This window comes from Anomaloglossus baeobatrachus, chromosome 6 (genome assembly GCF_048569485.1).
Source record: "Anomaloglossus baeobatrachus isolate aAnoBae1 chromosome 6, aAnoBae1.hap1, whole genome shotgun sequence".
NCBI classification, from domain to species: domain Eukaryota; kingdom Metazoa; phylum Chordata; class Amphibia; order Anura; family Aromobatidae; genus Anomaloglossus; species Anomaloglossus baeobatrachus.
The window spans coordinates 12,951,825-12,979,812 of NC_134358.1; the positions used below are offsets into that span (position 1 = coordinate 12,951,825).

The 27,988-nt window shown below is 52.4% G+C and overlaps 1 protein-coding gene across 24 annotated transcripts in view; it reads right to left on the minus strand.

Moving 5' to 3' along the window:
• PLEC (plectin) overlaps nucleotides 1–27,988 on the minus strand; it is a 335,144-nt gene that overhangs the window by 17,653 nt on the left and 289,503 nt on the right. For all 24 annotated transcript variants that reach the window (XM_075352742.1, XM_075352743.1, XM_075352741.1 and 21 more), the window contains 18 exons: nucleotides 27,397–27,512; nucleotides 19,398–19,504; nucleotides 19,067–19,186; nucleotides 16,912–17,007; nucleotides 16,698–16,825; nucleotides 10,436–10,529; nucleotides 10,113–10,267; nucleotides 9,706–10,018; nucleotides 9,519–9,593; nucleotides 9,262–9,423; nucleotides 5,827–5,931; nucleotides 4,921–5,016; nucleotides 4,713–4,838; nucleotides 4,411–4,563; nucleotides 1,521–1,675; nucleotides 1,318–1,444; nucleotides 390–573; nucleotides 144–301 (listed from right to left, as the gene is read on the minus strand). In XM_075352742.1, the coding sequence (XP_075208857.1) occupies nucleotides 144–301; nucleotides 390–573; nucleotides 1,318–1,444; nucleotides 1,521–1,675; nucleotides 4,411–4,563; nucleotides 4,713–4,838; nucleotides 4,921–5,016; nucleotides 5,827–5,931; nucleotides 9,262–9,423; nucleotides 9,519–9,593; nucleotides 9,706–10,018; nucleotides 10,113–10,267; nucleotides 10,436–10,529; nucleotides 16,698–16,825; nucleotides 16,912–17,007; nucleotides 19,067–19,186; nucleotides 19,398–19,504; nucleotides 27,397–27,512 (2,470 nt within the window). The remainder of the gene's footprint in view (nucleotides 1–143; nucleotides 302–389; nucleotides 574–1,317; nucleotides 1,445–1,520; nucleotides 1,676–4,410; nucleotides 4,564–4,712; nucleotides 4,839–4,920; nucleotides 5,017–5,826; nucleotides 5,932–9,261; nucleotides 9,424–9,518; nucleotides 9,594–9,705; nucleotides 10,019–10,112; nucleotides 10,268–10,435; nucleotides 10,530–16,697; nucleotides 16,826–16,911; nucleotides 17,008–19,066; nucleotides 19,187–19,397; nucleotides 19,505–27,396; nucleotides 27,513–27,988) is intronic.

The following is a 27,988-nucleotide window of genomic DNA, read 5'->3' on the forward strand; positions in this document are numbered from 1 at the left end:
TCCTCTCCACCCCGTTGCCCCGTCCTTCCCACCATGTTGCCCTGTTCTTCCCAGGAACCCATCTTCCCACTAGACCTCCCGTCCTCCCCAGACCCTCTTCATGTGAGATACTGGAGGTCCATAGCTGTGGATTTGTGACCCACCTGCTGGTCTCCAATCCTCTGGGAACATTCTTTGATGGGGTCTCTGTCCAGGGGGCTGCGGATCTTGCTGACGGTGCGGGCCTCGCAGCCTTCTAGCTGCAGCTGTATGTTCTTTAGCTGGGAGATGTAGTTCTTACACGAGCTCTCATCCTGCTCCCCTACGAACACAAGGTCACATATGCCATGAGAATGGCCGAGATCTCCTCACCTCGCGGTGCCGATTCCGTGGCCTCTCCCCACAGTCACCTCTCTCCAGGCTGCGCAGCAGGGTCTCGTACTTCTGGGTGCAGGAGCTATACTCCCTCTCGATGTTCATGCGGTCATCCGGGTGGAAGTTCTGCGAGTCCTGGCTGTCCCGCATGAAGTCCTGGTAATGGATCTCCAGGTTTCTGAGGATCAGCTTGTACTCCTCGGACGTCATGCTGCGGAACTGCAGGGGACGGAGAGAGGTCAGCGTGTATGGGGGGACGGAGAGAGGTCAGTGTGTATAGGGGGACGGAGAGAGGTCAGCGTGTATAGGGGGACGGAGAGAGGTCAGCGTGTATAGGGGGACGGAGAGAGGTCAGCGTGTATAGGGGGACGGAGAGAGGTCAGTGTGTATAGGGGGACAGAGAGAGGTCAGTGTGTATAGGGGGATGGAGAGAGGTCAGTGTGTATAGGGGGACGGAGAGATGTCAGCGTGTATAGGGGACGGAGAGATGTCAGCGTGTATAGGGGGACGGAGAGAGGTCAGTGTGTATAGGGGGACGGAGAGAGGTCAGTGTGTATAGGGGGACGGAGAGATGTCAGCGTGTATAGGGGACGGAGAGATGTCAGCGTGTATAGGGGGACGGAGAGAGGTCAGTGTGTATAGGGGGACGGAGAGATGTCAGCGTGTATAGGGGACGGAGAGATGTCAGCGTGTATAGGGGACGGAGAGATGTCAGCGTGTATAGGGGGACGGAGAGAGGTCAGTGTGTATAGGGGGAGGGAGAGATGTCAGTGTGTATAGGGGGACGGAGAGAGGTCAGTGTGTATAGGGGGACAGAGAGATGTCAGTGTGTATAGGGGGACGGAGAGAGGTCAGTGTGTATACGGGGACAGTTAACATGGAAGAAGTGGTCAGGGTTTTCTAACTATCGGAGGGGCTGGGATGTGTGAACGCTCGCATTGCGGGAGCGTGCAGCAGACTGACCGTGACGAGCGTCCAGGACTGGATGAGCTGGATGTCGCGCAGCAGGTACTGGTAGGACAGGAGGCTCTTCAGGTCGATATGCAGGCGCTGCCACAGGGTCAGCAGGGTCTGGTGGCTGCTCTCCAGCCTGTTAGGGGACACAACACGATGAGCATCGAGCGTGCCGGCGACAGGCCCGCCATACACAGGCACCGCGGCATCACCTGCTGACGGAGTCCAGGGCCTCCTTGTTGGGTGGAGGAACGATGAAGCAGACGGACGGCACCACCGAATCGCTGCCCCCCGGGCTCAGCACCTTCCACTTGTCCGGCTGAGAGTTGTTCACCAGCAGACACTCGTCACCTTTGTGGATCGTGATCTGTAAGGAAAACAAAGAGTTAAACTTGTGGTTTCTGCCTTTAGCCTCCTTAACCGGAGCTGAACACAGCAGCAGCCTCACAATTTGTTACAATGTATCAGTTTATGCTGGAAATCAGTATTTCAGTAGGTAAATTGGCAATAAATGCTCCATTGCTGGGGTCCAGTCCCCGATTTGTAGCCCCCTGAGCAGAGCGAGGGTCAGTGGGGTGTCAGGTCCACGGCCGGGCCTGGCAGGATGGTCTACTGGCCGGGACACCCCTTTATCGCGGCTGTGCAGCAACTTCCACTTTTCCACTTTTTATTCTTTCTATATTATTGGACTTTCAGAGCATGGAAACGGGAAAGGTGGCGGCGTGGCGGTATATAGGGGTCTGTGCACACTCGTATATGTGCTCACAGCCGCCAGCACCAGTATCTGAGGAGGGCTGGGGCGTGGCGGTATATAGGGGTCTGTGCACACTCGTATATGTGCTCAAAGCCGCCAGCACCAGTATCTGAGGAGGGCTGGGGCGTGGCGGTATATAGGGGTCTGTGCACACTCGTATATGTGCTCAAAGCCGCCAGCACCAGTATCTGAGGAGGGCTGGGGCGTGGCAGTATATAGGGGTCTGTGCACACTCGTATATGTGCTCACAGCCGCCAGCACCAGTATCTGAGGAGGGCTGGGGCGTGGCGGTATATAGGGGTCTGTGCACACTCGTATATGTGCTCACAGCCGCCAGCACCAGTATCTGAGGAGGGCTGGGGCGTGGCGGTATATAGGGGTCTGTGCACACTCGTATATGTGCTCAAAGCCGCCAGCACCAGTATCTGAGGGCTGGGGCGTGGCGGTATATAGGGGTCTGTGCACACTCGTATATGTGCTCACAGCCGCCAGCACCATTATCTGATGAGTCTGGGGCGTGGCGGTATATAGGGGTCTGTGCACACTCGTATATGTGCTCACAGCCGCCAGCACCAGTATCTGAGGAGGGCTGGGGCGTGGCGGTATATAGGGGTCTGTGCACACTCGTATATGTGCTCACAGCCGCCAGCACCAGTATCTGAGGAGGGCTGGGGCGTGGCGGTATATAGGGGTCTGTGCACACTCGTATATGTGCTCACAGCCGCCAGCACCATTATCTGAGGAGGGCTGCTTATACTGTATATGTGGACATTCCTGGTCCTCCGCACAGACAGTCATAGAATAGCACCCTGCGACCACCACCAGAGGGCGCTGCTGACAGTCCCATTATATTATAGGACACCTCTGTAATACATTATCCCATAATATCTGTGTACTGTATATATATCTGAGCCCCTGTCTGTGTATATATTACTCTGCTCACCGACCGCCTCTTCTCTGGGGTCCAGCTCTGTCCTGCTCGTGACATCACAGCTCTGCGGTCACACTGTGCTCTGCGGCAGCCTGAAGTCTCTTACAATGGAGCCTCGTTCTGAGCCCCGATCTGAACCCCATTCTGAGACCAGTTCTGAGCCTTGCCATGAGCACCGTTCTGAGCACTGTTCTGGGCGCCGCCCTGAGGCCCTCACTGAGACCCATTCTGGGCCCCGCTCTAAGCCTTGCTAAGAGCGTCATTCTGAGCCCCTGTCTGAGCACTGCTGTGAGCCTCGTTCTGAGCGCTGCTCTGAGCCTCTTTTCTAGCACCGACCTGAGCCCCATTCTGAGCGCTGCTCTGAACCTTGTTCTGATCCCCTGAGCACCGCTCAGAGCCTCGTTCTGAGCCCCAATCAGAGCCCCGATCAGAGCCTCGTTCAGAGCCTCGTTCTGAGCCCCGATCTGAGCACTGCTGAGAGCCTCGTTCTGAACCCCATTCTGAACGCCGATCTGAGCACCTCATTCTGAGCCCCGATCTGAGCCTCGTTCTGAGCACCTCATTCTGAGCCCCGATCTGAGCCTCGTTCTGAACCCCATTCTGAGCACCTCATTCTGAGCCCCGATCTGAGCCTCGTTCTGAGCACCATTCTGAGCGCCTCATTCTGAGCCCCGATCTGAGCCTCGTTCTGAGCCCCGTTCTGAGCCCCGTTCTGAGCACCGCTCTGAGCCTCGTTCTGAGCCCCATTCTTAGCGCTGTTCAGGGCCCCACTCTGATCCCCACTCTCCCCAGCCTCGTTCTGACACTCCATAGTCTCTCCAGAGTGCAGTGTGACCCGCGCAGAGTCTGCGAGCGCTGACGTCACTGAGCAGAGGAGCAGAACAGAGCTGGTCCCCGGAGAAGAGGCGATATGTCAGGACATACACAACGACACTACATGCACATATACACAGATATAATGAGAAAGACCTTCATGGGAGGCTGCAATAATCAGAGCTGCATGCAGCCCGAGGATGAAGGGGTTAACACCAGCCAGCCTCTGCGCGGTCACAGCTCTTGGCCACGCTACATGAGATTATCTGCACTGGATGTGGCAGCTCTTTATCTGAAATCTGCTGATCTATTACTGCAGGACACGCACTCAGCTCCATCCACATAGCCGATCAGTTCCACATTCACCCCCCCACACCCACTCCAGGACAGTGCCCAATGGTCACATCCACATTTACACAGGGCTGCAGCTTTCCTGCACATACCGACAGCCACATGTGGGGGGACATAAGTGAAGAGTGGGGGCACATCTGATGCACAGAAGATGTCAGAGGTGGGGCACAGAGGGGTCCCACTGCTCGGACAGAATGGCCCCCCCATACTGGGGCACAGAGGGGCCCTGGTTGAGAGCCATCCTTGTCCTTACCTCCATCTGCTTGTAGTCACACACGGCCTGCACCGGCTGCTGCCCTTTGGGGGGATTGGCTGGATTGCGAGGCTTCAGCTGCACTATGGTCTTTGCCCGCTTGGCCAGGCCGGAGATTTGCCCCTTGTACTCGCTCAGCTGCTCCTTTTCGTCCTGGGGAAGAGACTTGTGTCAGAGCGGCTCACCGGCAATCACCATCACAGCCTGTCGAGTCCACTCGGCATCTGACCAGGACCCATGTCACATGCCCAGGAGCCCGGAGGACCCCGGGAGCACTGCTCATGTCCGGTGGACGCACTCACCATGCTGTCCTGCACCAGGTCCTCCAGTCGGGTCACGGTCACGGAGCGGTCGCACGTGTACTTCCTGCGCATGTTGTCCTGAAGCTTCTTGAGATGTTCCTCCGACTCCTTAACATCAGCGAAGAACTGTCCAAGCAGAAGGGAAAACATGAGCCTCCATAAGTACATGTCACCGGCGTCACAGTCTCCTGCCTTCTCGTCATCATACCTGGAAGTAAGCCGTGTTCTCCTTCAGATGAGCCTCGATACAGCAGCAGAGCTGAAGCATCCAACTCCACTGCGTCTGCAGAGCGGCCTGGAAAGCCTGGAGGAGCGAGCGAGTAGATGTCACCAAGTGTCCCACACCGCGTGCCCCCACCAAGGCATTCCACACTGCACCCCCCACAGAGACGTTCCATACCGCACCCCCCACAGAGACGTTCCACACCGCATGCCCCCACTGAAGCATTCCACACTGCACCCCCACAGAGACGTTCCATACCGCACCCCCCACAGAGACGTTCCTCACCGCACACCCCACAGAGACGTTCCATACCGCACCCCCCACTGAGACGTTCCACATCGCAACCCCCACAGAGATGTTCCACTCCGCACCCCCACCGAGACGTTCCGACGTCCCACTCCGCACCCCCACCGAGAAGACGTCATAAACCGTGCACCCCAACGAGACGCTCCCCACCGCGCCCCCACCAAGATATTCCACACCGCACCCCTCACTGAGGCGTCCGACACCACCCCACAGAAGCGTCCCACACCGCACTACCCCCACAGAGGCAACCCACATCTTGCCCCCCACGAGGCATCCCCCAACGCACCCTCCACCAAAGCATCCCACACAATGCCCTCCATCGAGGCATCGCATACCGTGGCCCCACCACAGCGTCCCACACCGAGGCCGCCACCGAAGCCTCTCACAACATACTCTCCACTAAGGAGTTCCATACCGCGACCCCACTGAGGTGTCCAACACCACACTCCCCAATGAGGTGTCTCACACCAAGGCGTCTCCCACTGCGCCCCTCATCATATTTTGTTGTGTCCCCCAACATGACATGTCCCATAAACAATGAACCTCCTAAGGGGCCACATCTGCCGGCCAAAGACGCGTCCTCACCTCCACTGTAGATTTACCAGGGTGATCTTCTCGGAGGAGTCGGTCTCCCGTGCTCTGAATTTCCTTTATTTTCTTTTCCTTCAGTTCAAGCTCCCGCATCAATCCCTGCAGAGACATCGGGGGGTGTCAGTTGGGTTCCCGAAAACCGATCTCATCCCAGACTTTTCTGATCTCGCCTCTTCTATCCCGCTCCCCTCCACCGCTGCTCCCTCCAGGAACTTCCACTTTCTAAGTGAACCTGGATGTGACGTCCATTACTGGGACAGACATGGGGACCTCACATGTGGCCTCCTCGCCCTCCATCATTCGCTATCATTACCCACATCTCTCACTATTATCTGATCTCCATCACAAGCAGTTGTTTTTTTTTTTTAATTGCTTTTAATTTTCAGACTCTTCGCTCCATCTCCTGAATGTCTCCTCATCTCCAGGACCCTTCACTCCATCTCCTGAATGTCTCCTCATCTCCTGGACCCTTCTATCCATCTCCTGAATGTCTCCTCATCTCTCAGACCCTTCTCTCCATCTCCTGAATGTCTCCTCTTCTCTCTGACCCTTCTCTCCCTCTCCTGAATGTCTCCTCATCTCTCTGACCCTTCACTCCATCTCCTGAATGTCTCCTCATCTCTCTGACCCTTCTCTCCATCTCCTGAATGTCTCCTCATCTCTCAGACCCTTCTATCCATCTCCTGAATGTCTCCTCTTCTCTCTGATCCTTCGTTCCATCTCCTGAATGTCTCCTCATCTCTCTGACCCTTCTATCCATCTCCTGAATGTCTCCTCATCTCTCAGACCCTTCTCTCCCTCTCCTGAATGTCTCCTCATCTCTCAGACCCTTCTCTCCATCTCCTGAATGTCTCCTCATCTCTCTGACCCTTCTATCCATCTCCTGAATGTCTCCTCTTCTCTCTGATCCTTCGTTCCATCTCCTGAATGTCTCCTCATCTCCCGGACCCTTCTATCCATCTCCTGAATGTCTCCTCTTCTCTCTGACCCTTCTATCCATCTCCTGAATGTCTCCACATCTCTCTGACCCTTCTCTCCATCTCCTGAATGTCTCCTTGTCTCCTGGACCCTTCGCTCCATCTCCTGAATGTCTCCTCATCTCTCTCTGGCCCTTCTCTCCCTCTCCTAAATGTCTCCTCATCTCTTGGACCCTTCTATCCATCTCCTGAATGTCTCCTCATCTCCCGGACCCTTCGTTCCATCTCCTGAATGTCTCATCGTCTCCTGGACCCTTCGCTCCATCTCCTGAATGTCTCCTCATCTCTTGGACCCTTCTATCCATCTCCTGAATGTCTCCTCATCTCCCGGACCCTTCGTTCCATCTCCTGAATGTCTCCTCATCTCTCTGACCCTTCTCTCCATCTCCTGAATGTCTCATCTCATCTCTCTGACCCTTCTCTCCATCTCCTGAATGTCTCATCTCATCTCCCTGACCCTTCTCTCCCTCTCCTAAATGTCTCCTCATCTCTCTGACCCTTCGCTCCTTCTCCTGAATGTCTCCTCTTCTCCCTGACCCTTCTCTCCCTCTCCTGAATGTCTCCTCATCTCTCTGACCCTTCTCTCCCTCTCTTGAATGTCTCATCTCTCTGACCCTTCGCTCCTTCTCCTGAATGTCTCCCCTTCTCTCCCTCTCCTGAATGTCTCATCTCATCTCTCTGACCCTTCTCTCCATCTCCTGAATGTCTCCTCATCTCTCTGGCCCTTCTCTCCCTCTCCTAAATGTCTCCTCATCTCTCTGACCCTTCGCTCCTTCTCCTGAATGTCTCCTCTTCTCCCTGACCCTTCTCTCCCTCTCCTGAATGTCTCCTCATCTCTCTGGCCCTTCTCTCCCTCTCCTAAATGTCTCCTCATCTCTCTGACCCTTTGCTCCTTCTCCTGAATGTCTCCTCTTCTCTATGACCCTTCTCTCCCTCTCCTGAATGTCTCATCTCATCTCTCTGACCCTTCTCTCCATCTCCTGAATGTCTCCTCATCTCTCTGGCCCTTCTCTCCCTCTCTTGAATGTCTCATCTCTCTGACCCTTCGCTCCTTCTCCTGAATGTCTCCTCTTCTCCCTGACCCTTCTCTCCCTCTCTTGAATGTCTCATCTCTCTGACCCTTCGCTCCTTCTCCTGAATGTCTCCTCTTCTCTATGACCCTTCTCTCCCTCTCCTGAATGTCTCCTCTTCTCCCTGACCCTTCTCTCCCTCTCCTGAATGTCTCCTCATCTCTCTGGCCCTTTTCTCCCTCTCTTGAATGTCTCATCTCTCTGACCCTTCGCTCCTTCTCCTGAATGTCTCCTCTTCTCTCTGACCCTTCTCTCCCTCTCCTGAATGTCTCCTCATCTCCCGGACCCTTCTCTCCATCTCCTGAATGTCTCCTCATCTCCCGGACCCTTCTCTCCATCTCCTGAATGTCTCCTCATCTCTCAGACCCTTCTCTCCATCTCCTGAATGTCTCCTCATCTCTCAGACCCTTCGCTCCATCTCCTGAATGTCTCCTCATCTCTCAGACCCTTCGCTCCATCTCCTGAATGTCTCCTCATCTCTCAGACCCTTGGCTCCATCTCCTGAATGTCTCCTCATCTCCCGGACCCTTCGCTCCATCTACTGAATGTCTCCTCAACTCCCGGACCCTTCGTTCCATCTCCTGAATGTCTCCACATCTTTCTGACCCTTCTCTCCATCTCATAAATATTTCCTCATCTCTCTGGCCCTTCGCTCCATCTCCTGAATGTCCCCTGAACTCCCAGACCCTTCTCTCCCTCTCCTGAATGTCCTCTCTTCTCTATGACCCTTTGCGCCATCTCCTGAATGTCTCCTCATCTCTCTGGCCCTTTGCTCCATCTCCTGAATGATTTCTCATGTCTCTGGCCTTTCGCTCCATCTCCTGAATGTCTCCTCTTCTCTCTGGCCCTTCTCTCCAACTCCTGAATGTCTCCTCTTCTCTCTGACCCTTTGCTCCATCTCCTGAATGTCTCCTCTTTTCTCAGACCCTTCGCTCCATCTCCTGAATATCTCCTCATCTCTCTGACCCTTCGCTCCATCTCCTGAATGTCTCCTCTTCTCTCTGACCCTTCTCTCCATCTCCTGAATGTCTCCTCATCTCTCTGACCCTTCTCTCCATCTCCTGAATGTCTCCTCATCTCTCTGGCCCTTCGCTCCCTCTCCTGAATGTCTCCATCTCTCTGACCCTTTGCACCATCTCCTGAATGTCTCCTCATCTCTTTGGCCCTTCACTCCCTTTCCTGAATGTCTCCTCATCTCTTGGACCCTTCTCTCCATCTTTTGAACGTCTCCTCATATCCCGGACCCTTCTCTCCATCTTCTGAATGTCTTCTCATCTCCAGGACCCTTTGCTCCATCTCCATAACGCCTCTTCAGTTCTCAGACCCTTCGCTCCACCTCCTGAATGTCTCTCTTTATCTGCTTTATCTGACAGACCCCTCACCGAGTAGTTGTCCTTTTTGCTGGTCATGTTGGTGTTGCGGTCGCTCCAGTCGAAGTTCACTTCTTCCTCTTCCTTATCGTTTAGCCACATGAGCTCTTTGGTTGCAGCGGCCACAAAGGCGTGGAGGTTTTCCAGGTTTCGCAGTCTGGCCTTGGAGGAGTTCTGAAAAAAGATGAAAATGCTTAATGACAGTGAAGAACGAGAAGTGATGGCGAGCCGTCCCCTAAGACCGCAGCGTGCAGCACAGCGGGACTCACCAGCAGCTTGGCATAGAGTAAGTCCAGTTTTCCCAGATATTCCTGATAGTTTCCCCGAGTCCCTGACATGTGAGCCTGCAGACAGAAGAGATGACAGACATTATATATAAGGCCAAGTTGTGTTGACTCTGGTGTCATCACCCCCGACCTGTGGGGCCATTGGGGTCACCATCATGAGGACAGTCACCTCGTCAGCCCGTGCTCGTTCAATCTTTGATCGGAACTCGTTAATGGACTGGTGCAGGCCGCGGTGACTGCCGAGTTGGGACTCTACGCTGGGCAGGTCGGAGCCCCACTCCGCTGTATTGATGCGTTTCTGGTTCTCTTCCACCCAGCCGAGCAGGTCCTGGAGGTAGCGCAGGGTAACCTCATCCATGTCTTGGCGGACGGACTGCTGCGTTACGTGGGTGACCTGGGTGATGACCTGGGAGGCTCCGGACTTTATCCGCAGATTGTACTCTGTGCGGATGGCGACCAGGCGCTCGTGCAGGCGGTAGACTCTGAGAAGACAAACATCCAGAATGAGACCCCTGACATTGCCCGATACCGCACATTATTTCCTCCAACAGCCCCTCTGCCTGGTCTGCAGGATACCTGCGATACATCTGCTCGCCCTGGGGATGGCGTCCATCTTTAAGTGCCTGCACATCGTTGAAAAGTATCCGGATCATGGCGTCTGCCTTGTCCAGGTCGCGTTCGATGTCTCCGGCCCGCTGAAGAGGCTTTCCAGCATTCAGGAGACGGATATTCTGGAAAGACAGAGGTCATTACAGCGACATCTCCCTCCGCAGAAGCCCCCCTGGAGCATGGGCCCCCGGAGCACCACTGGTAACAGCAAGCCTCCGTGATTACATGAGAGCAACTGGATAAAGACAGGCTCTGGGAAAGTCACTGTCTGCAGTGCGGCCTGCACTCACCGTCTGCAGTAAGGCATCGGCCTGGTTCAGCTGCTCCTCGCACAGTCCAGACTCCATCTGTAACTTGCTGACGATTCTCTGCAGACGCTCCAACCTGAGAGGAGAGAGGGATGAGTGCGGACCCCCGACATCTGCACCGTATACATCACCCCGAGGAGCCCCCCGGACCATGATCAGACACCCCAACCTGAGAGGAGAGAGTGATGAGTGCGGCCCCCTGACATCTGCACCGTATACATCACCCCGAGGAGCCCCCTGGACCATGATCAGACACCCCAACCTGAGAGGAGAGAGTGATGAGTGCGGCCCCCTGACATCTGCACCGTATACATCACCCCGAGGAGCCCCCTGGACCATGATCAGACACCCCAACCTGAGAGGAGAGAGTGATGAGTGCGGACCCCCGACATCTGCACCGTATACATCACCCCGAGGAGCCCCCCCGGACCATGATCAGACACCCCAACCTGAGAGGAGAGAGTGATGAGTGCGGACCCCCGACATCTGCACCGTATACATCACCCCGAGGAGCCCCCCCGGACCATGATCAGACACCCCAACCTGAGAGGAGAGAGTGATGAGTGCGGACCCCCGACATCTGCACCGTATACATCACCCCGAGAAGCCCCCCGGACCATGATCAGACTCCCCAAACTGAGAGGAGAGAGTGATGAGTACAGACCCCCGACATCTGCACCGTATACATCACCCCGAGAAGCCCCCCGGACCATGATCAGACTCCCCAAACTGAGAGGAGAGAGTGATGAGTACAGACCCCCGACATCTGTACCGTATGCATCACCCCGAGGAGCCCCCCCAGACTATGACCAGACACTCCAACCTGAGAAGAGGGTGATGAGTGCGGACCCCCGACATCTGCACCGTATACTGGGATGACAGCGGGTATCATACTGCATATATCACGCTGAACAACCCCCGGGGAAAGGAGAGTGATGAGAGCGGAGCTCCCGACATCTGCACCGTATACAGGGGTCACAGAGGGCATCACACTGCATACATCCCCACGAGGAGCCCCCCGGACCTGAGAGGAGAGTGATGAGAGCAGAGCTCCCAACAACTAGACTGGATACAGGGACAACAGCGGGTACCACACAGCATAGATCCCCACGAGGAGCCCCCCGGACCATGATCAGACGCTGCACTAAATGTACCCTCAATGCCTGCCAATAGAGGGATGGCGCGCTAATGGAAGGAGTCCTGGTGTCTACACCCCAACAGACAGAGCCCTGGGCATCCATCTGTACCCAATTTAACCCAGTGCAGGGCGCACACCTGTACCCGTTGTATCCCGGGGCGCCCGCCTGTACACGATGTATCCCGGGGCGCCCGCCTGTGCCCAGTGTATCCCGGGGCGCCCGCCTGTACACGATGTATCCCGGGGCGCCCGCCTGTGCCCGGTGTATCCCGGGGCGCCCGTCTGTACCCGATGTATCCCGGGGCGCCCGCCTGTGCCCGGTGTATCCCGGGGCGCCCGCCTGTACCCGGTGTATCCCGGGGCATCTGCCTGTACCCGGTGTATCCCGGGGCGCCCGACTGTGCCCGGTGTATCCCGGGGCGCCCGCCATTTGCAGTGTCAGTTTCAGCTATTCCGCTGGCACAGGATGCCCTCCCTTGTTTCCGTCCCGTCCTCATCCTCATTACAAGCTGCAGCCATCAGTCGGATGAGGCACAGGGCGATGACGGGCGTCCTGTTCTCTCCGCCTCACAGTAAAACCCTCAACAAATAAAAGGACGATTACGGAAGGATTTCCCATCGAGCGCCCCATGGCAGCGCAGCAGAGCAGACTTCAGTGCTACCAGCTGCAGCGCAGCCTCAGCGTCTGTCACAATGCTCTGCAGGCTCCACCCCCGCTGCAGAGCATCTCACCTATCCTGTGCTCCCCGCAGGCATCGCTCTGACGCTTCCTCTGAGACTCCACTTCTGAGCAGAGGACGGAGCTGCGGCCGCTCCGTGTCCTCCTCCCGTGTCCTCCTCCCGAGCCGCCAGCAGAGCTGGATCTAATTACTGACAGCGTGACTCACACAAAGTCACAAACCCTCAGCCTGTGGTTGTGAGAAGAGGCGGCCGGACCCCACCCAGGGGGAGAACCCCGACTGTACAGAGACGACCGACCGGCGAGACCGCAGAGAAACCGTCCTGAACACAGAGCAGCAAAACCACAGAGCGGGAGCCCCCAATCACTGGCACAGAGCGGGAGACCCCCAATCACTGGCACAGAGCGGGAGACCCCCAATCACTGGCACAGAGCGGGAGCCCCCCAATCACTGGCACAGAGCAGGAGCCCCCCAATCACTGGCACAGAGCGGGAGCCCCCCAATCACTGGCACAGAGCGGGAGCCCCCCAATCACTGGCACAGAGCGGGAGCCCCCCAATCACTGGCACAGAGCGGGAGCCCCCCAATCACTGGCACAGAGCGGGAGCCCCCAATCACTGGCACAGAGCGGGAGCCTCCCAATCACTGGCATAGAGAGGGAGCCCCCAATCACTGGCACAGAGCGGGAGCCCCCAAACACTGCCACAGAGCGGGAGCCCCCCAATCACTGGCACAGAGCGGGAGCCCCCCAATCACTGGCACAGAGCGGGAGCCCCCAATCACTGGCACAGAGCGGGAGCCCCCAATCACTGGCACAGAGCGGGAGCCCCCAATCACTGGCACAGAGCGGGAGCCCCCAATCACTGGCACAGAGCGGGAGCCCCCAATCACTGGCACAGAGCGGGAGCCCCCCAATCACTGGCACAGAGCAGGAGACCCCCAATCACTGGCACAGAGCAGGAGACCCCCAATCACTGGCACAGAGCGGGAGCTCCCCAATCACTGGCATAGAGCGGGAGCCCCTAATCACTGGCACAGAGCGGGAGCCCCCCAATCACTGGCACAGAGCAGGAGCCCCCCAATCACTGCCACAGAGCAGGAGCCCCCCAATCACTGCCACAGAGCGGGAGCCCCCAATCACTGGCACAGAGCGGGAGCCCCCAATCACTGGCACAGAGCGGGAGCTCCCCAATCACTGGCACAGAGCGGGAGCCCCCCAATCACTGGCACAGAGCGGGAGCTCCCCAATCACTGGCACAGAGCGGGAGCTCCCCAATCACTGGCACAGAGCGGGAGACCCCCAATCACTGGCACAGAGTGGGAGCCCCCAATCACTGGCACAGAGCGGGAGCCCCCAATCACTGGCACAGAGCGGGAGCCCCCCAATCACTGGCATAGAGCGGGAGCCCCCCAATCACTGGCACAGAGCGGGAGACCCCCAATCACTGGCACAGAGCGGGAGCCCCCAATCACTGGCACAGAGCGGGAGCCCCCCAATCACTGGCACAGAGCGGGAGCCCCCAATCACTGGCACAGAGCGGGAGCTCCCCAATCACTGGCACAGAGCGGGAGCCCCCCAATCACTGGCACAGAGCAGGAGCCCCCCAATCACTGGTACAGAGCGGGAGCCCCCCAATCACTGGCACAGAGCGGGAGACCGCCAATCACTGGCACAGAGCGGGAGCCCCCCAATCACTGGTACAGAGCGGGAGACCGCCAATCACTGGCACAGAGCGGGAGCCCCCCAATCACTGGCACAGAGCGGGAGCCCCCCAATCACTGGCACAGAGCAGGAGCCCCCCAATCACTGGCACAGAGCGGGAGACCGCCAATCACTGGCAGCAGCACACAGAGGGTGTCGGGCTCCTCGGCCACAGATGTGACTCATAGAGGAAACTCCTGCTCTAAAGAAATAACAGAAACCTCAGAAATCCTCCCGTCACCACGACAACCAGCGTAACTACACAGCACAGGACGGGACCGCCACACCGAGAGCAAGACCCCCCCCCATAGACATCATCCCCTTCCAATACCTCCCCAGCTAATCCTTATTTCCAGCTCCTCCATATACAAGTATTCGGCCCCTTTGAATTTTTCACCTTTTCCCACATTTCAGGCGTCAAACATAAAGATAAAATGTGAATGTTCTGGGGAAGAATCAACAAGTGACACAATTGTGAAGAGGAAGGAAATTTATTGCTTGTTTTAAACTTTTATAAAAAATAATAAACTGAAAATGGTGCCGTGCAATATTATTCATCCCCTGTAAGTGAATACTTTGTAGCGCCCCCTTTTGCTGTGATTACAGCTGCGGTCTCTTGGGGGATGTGTCTATCAGTTTTGCACATGGAGAGGTGAAATTCTCGCCCGTTCTTCCTTTGTAAACAGCTGGAGCTGAGTGAGGTTGGATGGAGGCGTTTGTGAACAGCAGTTTTCAGCTCTTTCCACAGATTCTCGATTGGGTTCAGGTCTGGACTGTGACTTGGCCATTCTAACACCTGGATACGGTTATGTGTGAACCATTCCATTGCAGATTTTGCTTTATGTTTGGGGTCATTGTCTTGTTTGGAGACAAATCTCCGTCCCAGTCTCAGGTCTTTTGCAGACTCCAACAGGTTTTCTTCAAGAATGGTCCTGTATGTGGCTCCATCTTCCCATCAATTTTACCCATCTTCCCTGTCCCTGCTGAAGAAAAGCAGGCCCAAACCATGATGCTGCCTCCACCATGTTTGACAGTGGGGATGGTGTGTTCAGGATGATGAGCTATGTTGGGCACATATCATTTGGCATTGTGCCCACATAGTTAGATTTTGGTTTCCTCTGAGCAGAGCCCCTTCTTCCACATGTTTGGTGTCTCCAGGCGCTTGTGGTAAACTTTAAATTACACTTTCTATGGATATCTGAGAAATGGCTTTCTTCTTGCCACTCTTCCATAAAGGCCAGATTTGTGCAGTGTACGGCTGATTGTTGTCCTATGGACAGACTCTCCCACCTCAGCTGTAGATCTCTGCAGATCATCCAGAGGGATCATGGGCCTCTTGGCTGCGTCTCTGATCAGTCTTCTCCTTGTGTGAGATGACAGTTTGGATGGACGGCCGGGTCTTGGTGGATTTGCAGTGGTGTGATACTTCTTCCATTTCACTATGATCGCTTGCACAGTGCTCCTTGGGATGTTTAAAGTTGTGGAAATCTTTTTGTAACCAAATCCAGCTTTAATCTTCTCCACAACAGTATCACGGACCTGCCTGTTGTGTTCCTTGGTCTTCATGATGCTCTCTGCGCCTTACACAGAACACTGAGACTATCACAGAGCAGGGGCATTATACGGGGACTTGATTACACACAGGGGCTTATATTTATCATCATCAGTCATTTAGGACAACATTGGATCATTCAGAGATCCTCAATCACCTTCTGGAGGGAGTTTCTGCACTGAAAGTAAAGGGGATGAATAATATTGCACGCCCCAATTTATAGTTATTTATTTCTTACAAAAGTTTAAAATAAGCAATAAATTTCCTTCTTCACAAATTGTGTCACTTGTTGCTGATTCTTCACCAGAACATTCACATTTTATCTTTATGTTTGACGCCTGAAATGTGGGAAAAGGGTGAAAAATTCAAGGGGGCTGAATACTTTCACAAGGCACCGTACATCCTCAGCCCCCTTATACAACCCCAGATCCTCCATATAAACCCCCCAGCCCCCTCTATACATCCCCAGCCCCCCTCTATACATCCCCAGCCCCCCTCTATACATCCCCAGCCCCCCTCTATACATCCTCAGCCCCCCTCTATACATCCTCAGCCCCCCTCTATACATCCTCAGCCCCCTCTATACATCCCCAGCCCCCCTCTATACATCCCCAGCCCCCCTCTATACATCCCCAGCCCCCCTCTATACATACGCAGCCCCCCTCTATACATACGCAGCCCCCCTCTATACATACGCAGCCCCCCTCTATACATCCCCAGCCCCCCTCTATACATCCCCAGCCCCCCCTCTATACATCCCCAGCCCCCCCTCTATACATCCCCAGCCCCCCCTCTATACATCCCCAGCCCCCCTCTATACATCCCCAGCCCCCTCTATACATCCCCAGCCCCCCTCTATACATCCGCAGCCCCCCTCTATACATCCGCAGCCCCCCTCTATACATCCGCAGCCCCCTCTATACATCCCCAGCCCCCCTCTATACATCCTCAGCCCCCCTCTATACATCCCCAGCCCCCCTCTATACATCCCCAGCCCCCCTCTATACATCCCCAGCCCCCCTCTATACATCCCCAGCCCCCCTCTATACATCCCCAGCCCCCCTCTATACATCCCCAGCCCCCCTCTATACATCCCCAGCCGCCCCTATACATCCCCAGCCCCCCCTCTATACATCCCCAGCCCCCTCTATACATCCGCAGCCCCTTCTTACCTCTCCAGCTCGATGCGCAGTAACTTCTCTCGCTCCAGGATGGACACGTGCAGCTTTCCCCACTCCTTCTCCACATCCAGCGGGTGGTATCCGGGGGGCACCTTCAGCTGCCCAGACTTCACTGCACCCTATTAGTGGGAGACGGGGGGGGGGCGGTGAGTGTCGGGAGGGGTACGTGGAGGACGTGATGATGGTGCACCGGCGCTGCGCTCACCTCCAGGGACTGGTACTGCAGCTTGGACTGGTTCTTATCAGCCTCTTTGTTAGGAAGATCCGTCTCTTTAAATTTTAGAAACTGGCGCCACAAAATCTGAGGAGAGAAAGAGTTAAATGTGCAATGAAAGTAACAAGAGGTGGAAACCACGGGGACCTACAGGACTATAGAGGGGAATATAGGGACCGGGACTATAGAGGGGAATATAGGGACTGTGACTATAGAGGAGAATATAGGGACCGGGACTATAGAGGGGAATATAGGGACCGAGACTATAGAGGGGAATATAGGGACTGTGACTATAGAGGGGAATAGAGGGACCGAGACTATAGAGGAGAATATAGGGACCGTGATTATAGAGGAGAAAATAAGGACTGTGACTATAGAGGAGAATATAGGGACTGTGACTATAGAGGGGAATATAGGGACCGGGACTATAGGAGAAAATAGGGACTGTGACTATAGAGGAGAATATAGGGACTGTGACTATAGAGGGGAATATAGGGACCGGGACTATAGAGGAGAATATAGGGACTGTGACTATAGAGGAGAATATAGGGACTGTGACTATAGAGGAGAATATAGGGACCGGGACTATAGAGGAGAATATAGGGACTGTGACTATAGAGGAGAATATAGGGACCGTGATTATAGAGGAGAATATAGGGTCTGTGACTATAGAGGAGAATATAGGGACTGTGATTATAGAGGGGAATATAGGGACCGGGACTATAGAGGAGAATATAGGGACTGTGATTATAGAGGAGAATATAGGGACTGTGACTATAGAGGAGAATATAGGGACCGTGATTATAGGAGAAAATAGGGACTGTGACTATAGAGGAGAATATAGGGACTGTGACTATAGAGGAGAATATAGGGACTGGGACTATAGAGGGGAATATAGGGACTGTGATTATAGAGGGGAATTATAGGGACTGTGACTATAGAGGAGAATATAGGGACTGGGACTATAGAGGAGAATATAGGGACTGTGATTATAGAGGGGAATATAGGGACTGTGATTATAGAGGAGAATATAGGGACTGTGATTATAGAGGAGAATATAGGGACTGTGATTATAGAGGGGAATATAGGGACCGGGACTATAGAGGAGAATATAGGGACTGTAATAATCGAGGTGATGTGTAAGGACTGTGATGATGGAGGTGATGTGTAGGGACTGTGATGATGGAGGGGATGTGTAGGGACTGTGATGATGGAGGGGATGTGTAGGGACTGTGATGATGGAGGTGATGTGTAGGGACTGTGATGATGGAGGTGATGTGTAGGGACTGATGATGGAGCCGATGTGTAGGGACTGTGATGATGGAGGTGATGTGTAGGGACTGTGATGATGGAGCTGATGTGTAGGGACTGTGATGATGGAGGTGATGTGTAGGGACTGATGATGGAGCCGATGTGTAGGGACTGTGATGATGGAGGTGATGTGTAGGGACTGTGATGATGGAGCTGATGTATAGGGACTGTGATGATGGAGGTGATGATGGAGGTGATGTGTAGGGACTGTGATGATGGAGGTGATGTGTAGGGACTGTGATGATGGAGGTGATGATGGAGGTGATGATGGAGGTGATGTGTAGGGACTGTGATGATGGACGTGATGTGTAGGGACTGTGATGATGGAGGTGATGTGTAGGGACTGTGATGATGGAGGTGATGTGTAGGGACTGTGATGATGGAGGGTATGTGTAGGGACTGTGATGATGGAGGTGAGGTGTAGGGACTGTGATGATGGAGGTGAGGTGTAGGGCCTGTGATGATGGAGGTGATGTGTAGGGACTGTGATGATGGAGGTGATGTGTAGGGACTGTGATGATGGAGGTGATGTGTAGGGACTGCGAGTATGGGCATTGTGTTCCTCAGACGTTGTCACAAGGACCTGATCTCCTCCTGATGTGATGACGGGTTGTGCCGGCCGGGTCTGATCACAGGATGCAGAGACAAGCGGCCGACCACAACGATCTCATCAGTCACACATCCTGCTACACCCTGCACGAGAGCCAACCTCTGCAGACTATACACATCCATACACAGCATGTCTCCCTCCAGGTACAGCCCCCCGATATACAGCCCCTCGTATACCCACCCTACCTATCCCCCAGAGTGTGATATGGGGGGCTGCAGCTCGTACCTCAATCTCCTCATAGCTGGCAGGGAATCTCTTCTCCTCGAAGATGACGGTGTAGTGTCTGATCCACTGGAGCAGCATGGTCACCCTCTCGTAGTATTCGTGCCACCTGAGCTCCAGCTCCTGCGCGAGACACCAACATTAACCCACCGGACGACACACGGCTGCCGATGCCCCCGATCCCCGACTGATGATGAACCCGATCCCCTGGCTGCCGACGAACCCGATGCCCGGCTGACGACGAACCCGATCCCCGGCTGCCGATGCCCCCGATCCCCGGCTGCCGATGCCCCCGATCCCCGGCTGCCGATCCACCCGATCCCCGGCTACTTACATTGGCTCTTACTCCGTCCTGTACGTCAGGGACCCGCGGCATAGCATCATAAAGAGACGATACGTAGGTGATGATGGATTTCTCATCCGGCTGCGGAACGTCCACATCTACAGGAGGAACACACGATCTGTCAGAAGTGACATCACCACTGTGCACATACACAGTATATACCGCAAGAGTGACATCACCACTGTGCAAATACACAGTATATACCACAAGAGTGACATCACCACTGTGCACATACACAGTATATACCGCAAGAGTGACATCACTACTGTGCACATACACAGTATATACCGCAAGAGTGACATCACCACTGTGCACATACACAGTATATACTGCAGGAGTGACATCACCACTGTGCACATACACAGTATATACCACAAGAGTGACATCACCACTGTGCACATACACAGTATATACCGCAAGAGTGACATCACCACTGTGCACATACACAGTATATACCGCAGGAGTGACATCACCACTGTGCACATACACAGTATATACTGCAAGAGTGACATCACCACTGTGCACATACACAGTATATACTGCAGGAGTGACATCACCACTGTGCACATACACAGTATATACTGCAGGAGTGACATCACCACTGTGCACATACACAGTATATACCGCAGGAGTGACATCACCACTGTGCACATACACAGTATATACTGCAAGAGTGACATCACCACTGTGCACATACACAGTATATACTGCAGGAGTGACATCACCACTGTGCACATACACAGTATATACTGCAGGAGTGACATCACCACTGTGCACATACACAGTATATACCACAGGAGTGAGATCACCACTGTGCACATACACAGTATATACCGCAGGAGTGACATCACCACTGTGCACATACACAGTATATACCGCAGGAGTGACATCACCACTGTGCACATACACAGTATATACCGCAGGAGTGACATCACCACTGTGCACATACACAGTATATACCGCAAGAGTGACATCACCACTGTGCACATACACAGTATATACCGCAAGAGTGACATCACCACTGTGCAAATACACAGTATATACCGCAAGAGTGACATCACCACTGTGCACATACACAGTATATACCGCAAGAGTGACATCACCACTGTGCACATACACAGTATATACCGCAAGAGTGACATCACCACTGTGCACATACACAGTATATACTGCAGGAGTGACATCACCACTGTGCACATACACAGTATATACCACAAGAGTGACATCACCACTGTGCACATACACAGTATATACCGCAGGAGTGACATCACCACTGTGCACATACACAGTATATACCGCAGGAGTGACATCACCACTGTGCAAATACACAGTATATACTGCAGGAGTGACATCACCACTGTGCACATACACAGTATATACTGCAGGAGTGAGATCATCACTGTGCACATACACAGTATATACTGCAGGAGTGACATCACCACTGTGCACATACACAGTATATACTGCAGGAGTGACATCACCACTGTGCACATACACAGTATATACCACAGGAGTGACATCACCACTGTGCAAATACACAGTATATACTGCAGGAGTGACATCACCACTGTGCAAATACACAGTATATACTGCAGGAGTGACATCACCACTGTGCATATACACAGTATATACTGCAGGAGTGACATCACCACTGTGCACATACACAGTATATACTGCAGGAGTGACATCACCACTGTACACACACACAGTATATACTGCAGGAGTGACATCACCACTGTGCACATACACAGTATATACCGCAGGAGTTAGATCACCACTGTGCACATACACAGTATATACCGCAGGAGTGACATCACCACTGTGCACATACACAGTATATACTGCAGGAGTGACATCACCACTGTGCACATACACAGTATATACCGCAGGAGTGACATCACCACTGTGCACATACACAGTATATACCGCAGGAGTGACATCACCACTGTGCACATACACAGTATATACTGCAGGAGTCACATCACCACTGTGCACATACACAGTATATACCGCAGGAGTGACATCACCACTGTGCAAATACACAGTATATACTGCAGGAGTGACATCACCACTGTGCACATACACAGTATATACTGCAGGAGTGAGATCATCACTGTGCACATACACAGTATATACTGCAGGAGTGACATCACCACTGTGCACATACACAGTATATACTGCAGGAGTGACATCACCACTGTGCACATACACAGTATATACTGCAGGAGTGAGATCATCACTGTGCACATACACAGTATATACTGCAGGAGTGACATCACCACTGTGCACATACACAGTATATACTGCAGGAGTGACATCACCACTGTGCACATACACAGTATATACCACAGGAGTGACATCACCACTGTGCAAATACACAGTATATACCACAGGAGTGACATCACCACTGTGCAAATACACAGTATATACTGCAGGAGTGACATCACCACTGTACACACACACAGTATATACTGCAGGAGTGACATCACCACTGTGCACATACACAGTATATACCGCAGGAGTGACATCACCACTGTGCACATACACAGTATATACCGCAGGAGTGACATCACCACTGTGCACATACACAGTATATCCCGCAGGAGTGACATCACCACTGTGCACATACACAGTATATACTGCAAGAGTGACATCACCACTGTGCACATACACAGTATATACCACAGGAGTGACATCACCACTGTGCACATACACAGTATATACTGCAAGAGTGACATCACCACTGTGCACATACACAGTATATACTGCAGGCGTGACATCACCACTGTGCACATACACAGTATATACCGCAGGAGTGACATCACCACTGTGCACATACACAGTATATATACCACAAGAGTGACATCAGCACTGTGCACATACACAGTATATACCGCAGGAGTGACATCACCACTGTGCACATACACAGTATATACTGCAGGAGTGACATCACCACTGTCCAATACACAGTATATACCACAAGAGTGACATCACCACTGTGCACATACACAGTATATACCACAAGAGTGACATCACCACTGTGCACATACACAGTATATACCGCAGGAGTGACATCACCACTGTGCACATACACAGTATATACTGCAGGAGTGACATCACCACTGTCCACATACACAGTATATACCACAAGAGTGACATCACCACTGTGCACATACACAGTATATACCACAAGAGTGACATCAGCACTGTGCACATACACAGTATATACCGCAGGAGTGACATCACCACTGTGCACATCTGCGGTATATACTGCAGGAGTGACATCACCACTGTCCAATACACAGTATATACCACAAGAGTGACATCACCACTGTGCACATACACAGTATATACCACAAGAGTGACATCACCACTGTGCACATACACAGTATATACCACAAGAGTGACATCAGCACTGTGCACATACACAGTATATACCGCAGGAGTGACATCACCACTGTGCACATACACAGTATATACCACAAGAGTGACATCAGCACTGTGCACATACACAGTATATACTGCAGGAGTGACATCACCACTGTGCACATACACAGTATATACCACAGGAGTGACATCACCACTGTGCATATACACAGTATATACCGCAGGAGTGACATCACCACTGTGCATATACACAGTATATACCGCAGGAGTGACATCACCACTGTGCATATACACAATATATACTGCAGGAGTGACATCACCACTGTGCACATACACAGTATATACTGCAGGAGTGACATCACCACTGTGCACATACACAGTATATACCACAGGAGTGACATCACCACTGTGCACATACACAGTATATACCGCAGGAGTGACATCACCACTGTGCACATACACAGTATATACTGCAGGAGTGACATCACCACTGTGCACATACACAGTATATACCACAGGAGTGACACCACCATTGTGCACATACACAGTATATACCGCAGGAGTGACATCACCACTGTGCACATACACAGTATATACCGCAGGAGTGACATCACCACTGTGCACATACACAGTATATACTGCAGGAGTGACATCACCACTGTGCACATACACAGTATATACCGCAGGAGTGACATCACCACTGTGCACATACACAGTATATACTGCAGGAGTGACATCACCACTGTGCACATACACAGTATATACTGCAGGAGTGACATCACCACTGTGCACATACACAGTATATACTGCAGGAGTGACATCACCACTGTGCACATACACAGTATATACTGCAGGAGTGACATCACCACTGTGCACATACACAGTATATACTGCAGGAGTGACATCACCACTGTGCACATACACAGTATATACTGCAGGAGTGACATCACCACTGTGCACATACACAGTATATACCACAGGAGTGACACCACCACTGTGCACATACACAGTATATACTGCAGGAGTGACATCACCACTGTGCACATACACAGTATATACCACAGGAGTGACATCACCACTGTGCACATACACAGTATATACCACAGGAGTGACATCACCACTGTGCACATACACAGTATATACCGCAGGAGTGACATCACCACTGTGCACATACACAGTATATACCGCAGGAGTGACATCACCACTGTGCACATACACAGTATATACTGCCGGAGTGACATTAGCACTGTGCACATACACAGTATATACCGCAGGAGTGACATCACCACTGTGCACATACACAGTATATACCACAGGAGTGACACCACCACTGTGCACATACACAGTATATACCACAGGAGTGACATCACCACTGTGCATATACACAGTATATACCGCAGGAGTGACATCACCACTGTGCAAATACACAGTATATACCACAGGAGTGACATCACCACTGTGCAAATACACAGTATATACTGCAGGAGTGACATCACCACTGTACACACACACAGTATATACTGCAGGAGTGACATCACCACTGTGCACATACACAGTATATACCGCAGGAGTTAGATCACCACTGTGCACATACACAGTATATCCCGCAGGAGTGACATCACCACTGTGCACATACACAGTATACACCGCAGGAGTGACATCACCACTGTGCACATACACAGTATATACCGCAGGAGTGACATCACCACTGTGCACATACACAGTATATACCGCAGGAGTGACATCACCACTGTGCACATACACAGTATATACCGCAGGAGTGACATCACCACTGTGCACATACACAGTATATACCGCAGGAGTGACATCACCACTGTGCACATACACAGTATATACTGCCGGAGTGACATTAGCACTGTGCACATACACAGTATATACCGCAGGAGTGACATCACCACTGTGCACATACACAGTATATACTGCAGGAGTCACATCACCACTGTGCACATACACAGTATATACCACAGGAGTGACACCACCACTGTGCATATACACAGTATATACCACAGGAGTGACATCACCACTGTGCATATACACAGTATATACCGCAGGAGTGACATCACCACTGTGCAAATACACAGTATATACCACAGGAGTGACATCACCACTGTGCAAATACACAGTATATACTGCAGGAGTGACATCACCACTGTACACACACACAGTATATACTGCAGGAGTGACATCACCACTGTGCACATACACAGTATATACCGCAGGAGTGACATCACCACTGTGCACATACACAGTATATACCGCAGGAGTGAGATCACCACTGTGCACATACACAGTATATACCGCAGGAGTGAGATCACCACTGTGCACATACACAGTATACACCGCAGGAGTGACATCACCACTGTGCACATACACAGTATATACCGCAGGAGTGACATCACCACTGTGCACATACACAGTATATCCCGCAGGAGTGACATCACCACTGTGCACATACACAGTATACACCGCAGGAGTGACATCACCACTGTGCACATACACAGTATATACCGCAGGAGTGACATCACCACTGTGCACATACACAGTATATACCGCAGGAGTGAGATCACCACTGTGCACATACACAGTATATACCACAGGAGTGACATCACCACTGTGCACATACACAGTATATACTGCAGGAGTGACATCACCACTGTGCACATACACAGTATATACCGCAGGAGTGACATCACCACTGTGCACATACACAGTATATACTGCAGGAGTGACATCACCACTGTGCACATACACAGTATATACCGCAGGAGTGACATCACCACTGTGCACATACACAGTATATACTGCAGGAGTGACATCACCACTGTGCATATACACAGTATATACCGCAGGAGTGACATCACCACTGTGCATATACACAGTATATACTGCAGGAGTGACATCACCACTGTGCACATACACAGTATACACCGCAGGAGTGACATCACCACTGTGCACATACACAGTATATACCGCAGGAGTGAGATCACCACTGTGCACATACACAGTATATACTGCAGGAGTGACATCACCACTGTGCACATACACAGTATATACTGCAGGAGTGACATCACCACTGTGCACATACACAGTATATACCGCAGGAGTGACATCACCACTGTGCACATACACAGTATATACTGCAGGAGTGACATCACCACTGTGCACATACACAGTATATACCGCAGGAGTGAGATCACCACTGTGCACATACACAGTATATACCGCAGGAGTGAGATCACCACTGTGCACATACACAGTATATACCGCAGGAGTGAGATCACCACTGTGCACATACACAGTATACACCGCAGGAGTGACATCACCACTGTGCACATACACAGTATATACTGCAGGAGTGACATCACCACTGTGCACATACACAGTATATACCGCAGGAGTGAGATCACCACTGTGCACATACACAGTATACACCGCAGGAGTGAGATCACCACTGTGCACATACACAGTATACACCGCAGGAGTGACATCACCACTGTGCACATACACAGTATATACCGCAGGAGTGACATCACCACTGTGCACATACACAGTATATACCGCAGGAGTGACATCACCACTGTGCACATACACAGTATATACCGCAGGAGTCACATCACCACTGTGCACATACACAGTATATACCGCAGGAGTGACATCACCACTGTGCACATACACAGTATATACCGCAGGAGTGACATCACCACTGTGCACATACACAGTATATACCGCAGGAGTCACATCACCACTGTGCACATACACAGTATATACCGCAGGAGTCACATCACCACTGTGCACATACACAGTATATACTGCAGGAGTGACATCACCACTGTGCACATACACAGTATATACTGCAGGAGTGACATCACCACTGTGCACATACACAGTATATACCGCAGGAGTGACATCACCACTGTGCACATACACAGTATATACCGCAGGAGTGAGATCACCACTGTGCACATACACAGTATATACTGCAGGAGTGACATCACCACTGTGCACATACACAGTATATACCGCAGGAGTGACATCACCACTGTGCACATACACAGTATATACCGCAGGAGTGAGATCACCACTGTGCACATACACAGTATATACCGCAGGAGTGACATCACCACTGTGCACATACACAGTATATACCGCAGGAGTGACATCACCACTGTGCACATACACAGTATATACCGCAGGAGTGACATCACCACTGTGCACATACACAGTATATACCACAGGAGTGACATCACCACTGTGCACATACACAGTATATACCGCAGGAGTGACATCACCACTGTGCACATACACAGTATATACCGCAGGAGTGACATCACCACTGTGCACATACACAGTATATACCGCAGGAGTGACATCACCACTGTGCACATACACAGTATATACCGCAGGAGTGACATCACCACTGTGCACATACACAGTATATACCGCAGGAGTGACATCACCACTGTGCACATACACAGTATATACCGCAGGAGTGAGATCACCACTGTGCACATACACAGTATATACCGCAGGAGTGAAATCAGATCATGGGTTGTGTCTGGGGTGGGCTGGGGATGGGCCGTACCCTCTGGATCCAGGAGTCTGGTGACCCCGAGCTCCCGCTCTGCCACGGTGAACGCCTGGTCCAGGTTCTCGAGGTTGGGCTGCCGGTAGACTCGGTTCATGTCGATGAGCATCGGCCTGTGGAGAGGAGCAGGCGATTATAACGAGGCAGACGTCAGGGGCTGCATGAAGTGCTAGAAGCGGGAATCTGGTGATCTACTGATCTATACAGGCCCATGCAGATCTCAGTCACAAGCGACAAATCAGGATCTGCCATGCCTAGACCCAAAATATGCAGAATATACCCTGTCCTGGGGTCTCCCCGCTATGTAGGACCCCATTATATTCCTCCCTATACTCCTGCACAATACACTGTAGCCATCATGACATCTCTAGTTATTTCACACGCCACTGTCCAAGACTCCCAGCATGCACTGCTCCAGCCATCCTGTGTGATATACAGTATTTGATATTCTCTTCCCTCGCCCTGCATGATATGTCATATCCTCCTCCCGCGTGCTGTATTATTCCATATTCTCCTCCCTCACCCTATATAATACATCATATTCTCCTTTCTGATGCTGTATGATATGTCATATCCTCCTCCCTCATCC